The sequence below is a fragment of the Nicotiana attenuata genome, unplaced genomic scaffold (genome assembly GCF_001879085.1).
Source record: "Nicotiana attenuata strain UT unplaced genomic scaffold, NIATTr2, whole genome shotgun sequence".
NCBI classification, from domain to species: domain Eukaryota; kingdom Viridiplantae; phylum Streptophyta; class Magnoliopsida; order Solanales; family Solanaceae; genus Nicotiana; species Nicotiana attenuata.
The window spans coordinates 110947-117239 of record NW_017670934.1 but is presented as its reverse complement, the minus strand read 5'-3'; the positions used below and the strand labels follow the sequence as shown (position 1 = coordinate 117239).

Here is a 6293-nt window from a genome sequence, read left to right as displayed (position 1 = left end):
TGATTTGACGTGATTCAGACGTCCAGTTGTTAAAAATGAAAGTTCTTAAGTTTTTTTGAAAATTTCATTAGTTTTGGTGTCCAATTCGTAGTTTTAGGTGTTATTATGGTGTTTTGATTGCGCGAGCAAGTTCATATGATATTTTTGGACTTGTGTGCATATTTGATTTGGAGTCTCGAGGGCTCGGGTGAGTGTCGGATAGGCTTCATAGTGGTTTGGACTAAGAAAAATAGCTAGTGAAAATCTGATTCTGGTGCAGCCTCTGATCTCGCAATTGCGAGGTCAATGTTCGCATTTGCGAACTTTAATTTCCACTATCAGGTTCGCATTTGCTAAGGGGTACTAGGGGAGAGTGGTTCACATTTGCGATCAAACGATTGCAATTGCGGAAGTCCAAGTTCGCAATTGCGAACAAAACCATCGCATTTGCGATGGCAGAAGAGATGGAAAAACTTCGCAGTTGCGAAGATTTTCTCGCATTTGCGGGTTTCGCAATTGCGGACCCCAGGTCCCAATTGCGACATCTGCACCTGAAAAAATAAAGGGAAATACGAAATTTTAGCTCATTCTTTCAAATTCTGAACCCTAAACACCTTAGAGGCAATTTTTGCTAGAGTTTTTCTTCCTATATTCATTAGTCAGTAACCTTAATCCACTTTCTTTCAATTACCCATTATATTTCACAAGTTTTCAATATTAAATCTAGGATTTTCATGGTAGAAATTGGGAATTTGGGTAGAATTAGGGATTTTTGTAAAATTGGAATTTAGTCCTCTAATTGAGGTTGAGTTTCGAAACTAATTACATAACCGGGCTCGGGGGTGAATGGGTAATCGGGTTTTGGTCCGAATTTCGGGTTTTGACCAAGCGGGCCCAGGGTTGACTTTTGTTGACTTTTTCAATAATTATCTGAATTGAACATCTTTCATTAGTGAGTAGTTTATAAAGCTTATATCGTTTAGTCAATAATTTGATAGATTTGGTTGGTTTAGAGGCTTGTTCGAAAGGCAAGGCCGTGGTTGAACTTTGAGTTGATTTCGGAATGAGTTAAGTGTTGGGTCTAACCTTGATTTGAGGGAATAGGAGTGTGAATTTCATGTATAGCGGTGTATATGCGAGGTGACGCGTGTCTATATGCCGCCAAGTACTTGTTTCCATGCCTGCCCTCATTAATTATATCGTTCATGTCTTAATTGTTACATGAAATAGTTGCTTCCTATGCCTTAACTTGCTACTTGTCATCTATTATTCTCGCTTATTAAATGTAAATTTCCTTCTGTGTTTCCATATTTAATTGATAATTGTCTTATTTGTCATATTTATTCCCTTTAACTACCATATATTTGACTTGTCTCGTTGCTCAGTGTTAATTGTAGCCTTTCATGATTTGTTACGAGATTCCTTATCAAATTATAGCTTTCATATTTGTTAATCGTAGAGATTCTTGTGATTCGGGTTGTTAAATTGATTGCGCTTGTTGATTTATTTATGGATCGGGTTGCACGCTGCAACAGGTGGAATAAGGGTAAAATTTATATTGATATGGTAGGATCGGGTTACGTGCCGCAACAGATGAAATAAGGGTGGATTGATATGGTGAAATAAGGGTGAATTATGATATTGCCTCTGATTATATGGTGGAATCGGGTTGCGCGCCGCAACACGTATTTATTTATCATTACTAATAATTACATAGAGGAATAAGGGAGAATTGTGTTGTACGCTAGGATCGGGTTGCGCGCCGCAATAGTTTTTGTAATTTACATTCCTTATTGCGTTGTGTTGTTTTCGGTACTTTCGTACGAGATTCCAAGGATTGGTAATTTTGGCATTTACTGGTTTCCTTTGAGGATTGAGTTGTTTCGTGAGTTAACTGCCTTATTTCGTTTTCGTATTTTCTTTCCTGTCATTATTTTATACTGTATACAGGTTATTGCAAGTGACCCGCCTTAGCCTCGTCACTACTTCGTCGAGATTAGGCTCGGCACTTACAGAGTACATTGGGTCGGTTTGTACTCATACTACACTTTGCACTTCTTGCGTAGATTTTGGAGTCGGTCCCAGCGGCGGTTAGTAGATTGCTCGGGTTGACTATCAGTAGGGAGACTTGAGGTACAACTGCTCGGCATTCGCAGCCCCGAAGTCCCCTTCTGCTTTATTTACCTGTGTATTCTTTATTCGGACAACTTTACTTTCATTCAGACAATTATTTGTATTATTCTAGTAGCTCGTGCACTTGTGACACCTGATTCAGGATTGTATTAGCTATTTCAATTGTTATAGTTTTTTCGCTCTTTACCTCAGATTTATTTCAGCTATTTCAGCTTCTTTATTATCATTTAATTTGAACTGTTAAAAATGGATAAACTATTCTAACGTTGGCTTGCCTAGCAAGTGAAATGTTAGGCGCCATCACGGTCCCAAGAGTGGAATTTCCGGGTAGTGACAATATGTTATATTTGGGTGCAGTTGTGCAAGTTAAGCCCTACTAGAAGGTTATAATAATGAGGTTTTTATGTAGGTTTTGATATATTGGCCAAATGTGTACTTCATCCACACCATAGATTTAAGCTTAACAAATCAAGTTAAGCCTGATTTTTTTTACTTTATTTTGTTCAACAATATGATGATACATTGATACTCTTGCAATGCCATGGTAGAGCCAAATTTCTGAAAAGACCTACCACTTACCCTTAAAAGAATTCCGTTGGAGATTCAAAGTACTTGATAAACTAAAAGTTGATATTAAACCAACACACACACACACATATATATATATATATATATATATATATATATATATATATATATATATATATATATATATATATATATATATATATATATTAAGTGTGAATGCAACTTTATCTGTTGTTTCCTTTGCTATAACCCTAATATTCCAAAAAAGTATCCAGCTGGTTACAAAGCTCAAACCCTAGCTAGATATTGCTCTCTGCCCATATACTAGTCTTCATACTCCAAAATAAAAATATGTCTTCTTCTTCTCCTAGTTCTGCTAGCTCTTGTGTCAACTTGGAAGCTGCTGATAGAAACTCCATGGATTTGGTTCAATCTTCTGAACATCTTTGTTATGTCCGTTGCAGCTTCTGCAACACTGTTCTTGCGGTATTTATTTCTCTATTTCATGCAATGCCCATTTAACTGTCTCTATCAATCTTATATATTTCTAGTTATCTATAAATTGAAGAAGTTTCAATCATTATTTTGATGCATGATTTCTATGTATAGTTTCTTGAAAGGGCAAAGAATAGAAAGACAGGAAAGTTCAAAAGAAAGCTACTGTGATTGTTTCCTTCTTATATGACCTTTATATATAGCAAGAAGAGAGCAAATCTACTTTGTCAAATCACATGTGCTACAATATACAGTATATATATATACTACTGTTATAACTATCATTTCTCTGATTCTTCACTTTCAACATTCTGTTTTTCATCATATATATTATACACGTACACACTCATACTATCACACCTGATATTTGATAAGAATGGATGATCATGATATGCAGTGGTGAAACCAAGAATTTTACTAAAGGTTTTCAAGATTTAATATATATGTATAAGAAGTAACTTTTGATTTATATATGCAGTATACTATTTTATACATACAATATAATGCAGGGTAAGGCTGCGTACATGAGACCCTTGTGGTCCGGCCCTCTCCGGACCTCACATAGTGAGAGATTAGTGCACCGAGATGCCCTTTTTTACAATATAATTTTTTGACGAAGGGTGTTCAACTGAACACTCTTCATTGTAGGTGGCTACGCTAGCGATGATATGCACACACCCAGATGAATCATGTCTAACAACCCCTCCCCCCCCCCCCCCCAAAAAAAAAAAAAAAAAAGAACCCACTCAACACGCTCCTGGTGGTCCCTTTTTGGTAAGATTAAACTTTTACATATTGTCATGTGATTTAAAAGGTAATTATTTATAAATAGTTATAATAAGTGAAATAAGTCAAAAAACATGTGAAATTTTATTTATATTATCAGTGAATACTAAGTTAAATCTGATTTTGTTATATAGGTTGGAATTCCATACAAGAGGCTGTTGGATACAGTGACAGTGAAATGTGGGCATTGCAGTAACCTTTCCTTTTTAAGCACAAGACCTCCACTTCAAGGCCAATGTTTTGATCACCAAACCGCTCTTCAGGTAATTAATTATTCACATTGCTTCTTTTTTTTTGTAATTTCCATTTTTCTGGTTTGATCAATTCTTATAAAGGGTAGATTGATCGATGTTTCTTTTTTGGTCAAAGCATCAAGCTTTCTTCAGCGATTTCAAGAAGGGCCAGTCTTCATCTTCATCTTCAAGTGAACCCTCGTCTCCAAAGGCACCTTTTGTTGTAAAACGTATATATGTTTTTCCTTTATAGTTTCTTCAGTGTAATTTCATTTTACATCTATAGGTAAGCTTCCTTAAAATGTAAGATTAATAATCTTGAAGTATAAAAGAGGTATAATTGACCTGATAGTGTAAAAAAATTTTAAGAATGATGATGTATACAAGTTTAACTCGTGTCTGTTTGGCTCAGTAGCTTACAAGAAAACTAATCATGATTTTTACTTTTTGTTTTCTTACTATGGACGAAGCTCCTGAGAAGAAGCACAGGCTTCCATCTGCCTACAATCGGTTCATGAAGTAAACATCGTCCACTCTCTTTTTTTTTCACTAATTCAGTTTTCATTTATTGTAATTTTATGCTCATAGATTATGTTAAACTCCTAAAATTATCAATAATATTCCTTTTGAGTTATTCTTAATTTGTTTCATTTTTATAAAGGGATGAGATACAACGCATCAAAGCAGCAAATCCAGAGATTCCACACCGAGAGGCTTTCAGTGCAGCAGCCAAAAATGTGAGTTTCACTCTCATATTAAAATAATAAACTTTGTAATTAGTCTACAACCTTATTTTTCTATAACAAGTGTAGCTACTAATCTAATAAAATTGTTGATATAGTGGGCTAGGTACATTCCTAATACTCCAAATGGGACCTTGGCTGAGAGCAGCAACAATGTAAGCATTTATTTTTTTTCATCCTTCTTTATAGTTTCTTTTTGTATATGCGAAATGCTAATTATCTAATGAAAATCATTCTTGATTAATGTAGGCCTAGATGTTGGAGGAGTAGTGAAGCAAAATTTGGGATCTACTGGGAGATATTATGAGGCCACTCGGAAGAAAATATATTTATGTTTGACTTTAATTTGTTTGTCTTGTTCGCAAACTTCTTACTGCTGGTACTCTATATTTTTATCATGGAGGATTAATTAGTCTCTACTTATTTGCTACTTTCAACTTCCGTAGCAAAAAATATGTATTCCTAAATATATTTGCTTTCTGGTTTTTAGTTGCATCCTTCTCGATCGATTGGACTTTTAGCTTATTACGAATTTGAAAAGCTTTATTTTGCCTCTTGAATATTGCTCTTGTACCTGTTTCTATAAAATATACTCATGAGAAGCAGATGTAAAATATGGATGATTCTATGCATGTAATAAACTTCAAGCTATATATGTTTTGCCATTTTACAAAGATCATGTTGAATTGAGATAATTTTACCTTGTTTAATTTGTTCTCATCCTCCTTTAAGTATTCATAGGATAATAATCTTTCTTATTCTCTTCAATTAAATAAAACATATATATGAGCATAAGAAAACTAGCACTATTAAAAAAAGCTTACTTCCAAAGTCCATATGGAAGTTAGTTCCGTAAAACTAAGAAAATGTCCCGGGAGTAAATTTTTGAACATACTACATTGCTTTTAATGATCTTATTTTATATTAAGAGTGATTATACACTATAGTACAGAGTGTAATTTTGGAAGATTAAAAATGATGAACCTCCTCATGAGGACCACTATTTTACTAATCATAACAAACAACTATCATTCAGTTTCACATGCTTCTAGATTACAATCTATTTAGTGAATCAAATTAACGTTTTGGTATTAAGTTTTTTTTTTCTCCTTTTTATATTGTGTGGTTCACATAAATTAAATTGCTAAGAGTATCAATGTACATAATTTACTTGAATGGTTATGCAAAAGTTGATGCATTTGTGCATCTAATAGATTATGGCTCTTCTCTATTTTATTAACTAGTCTTAGGCTACTCACTTCACACATGTACCCATATTAATGAACATATAATATTAAAAAATTATATAAGTAATATTTAAATAATATCTTTGAGTAATAAAAGAAAAAATAAAAATTGTAAGTTCATGAAAATAATATATGTTGATCCCATTTAG

General features: G+C 33.9%; 1 protein-coding gene across 2 annotated transcripts; it reads left to right on the top strand.

Moving 5' to 3' along the window:
• Nucleotides 1-2863: 2863 nt before the first annotated feature.
• On the top strand, nucleotides 2864-5457 carry LOC109244602 (protein CRABS CLAW). Of its 2 annotated transcripts, none has more exons than XM_019411720.1 (7): nucleotides 2864-3126; nucleotides 4056-4184; nucleotides 4291-4345; nucleotides 4625-4673; nucleotides 4816-4891; nucleotides 4996-5052; nucleotides 5147-5457. In XM_019411720.1, exons 1-7 carry the CDS (start codon nucleotides 2992-2994, stop codon nucleotides 5150-5152), a joined length of 507 nt encoding a protein of 168 aa, XP_019267265.1. In that variant the 5' UTR covers nucleotides 2864-2991; the 3' UTR covers nucleotides 5153-5457. The 2 variants fall into 2 exon arrangements, with proteins under 2 accessions (XP_019267265.1, XP_019267264.1); XM_019411719.1 differs by having other exon boundaries at nucleotides 4291-4384.
• The last annotated feature ends 836 nt before the right edge of the window (nucleotides 5458-6293 follow it).

Bases quoted from the DNA above. Each gene is read 5' to 3' on its own strand.
- LOC109244602 (XM_019411719.1), top strand. From the start codon at position 2,992: ATGTCTTCTTCTTCTCCTAGTTCTGCTAGCTCTTGTGTCAACTTGGAA. The intron at 4,185-4,290 runs GTAATTAATTAT...TTTTGGTCAAAG, and splicing joins ATCACCAAACCGCTCTTCAG to CATCAAGCTTTCTTCAGCGA. The intron at 4,385-4,624 runs GTATATATGTTT...CTATGGACGAAG, and splicing joins GGCACCTTTTGTTGTAAAAC to CTCCTGAGAAGAAGCACAGG.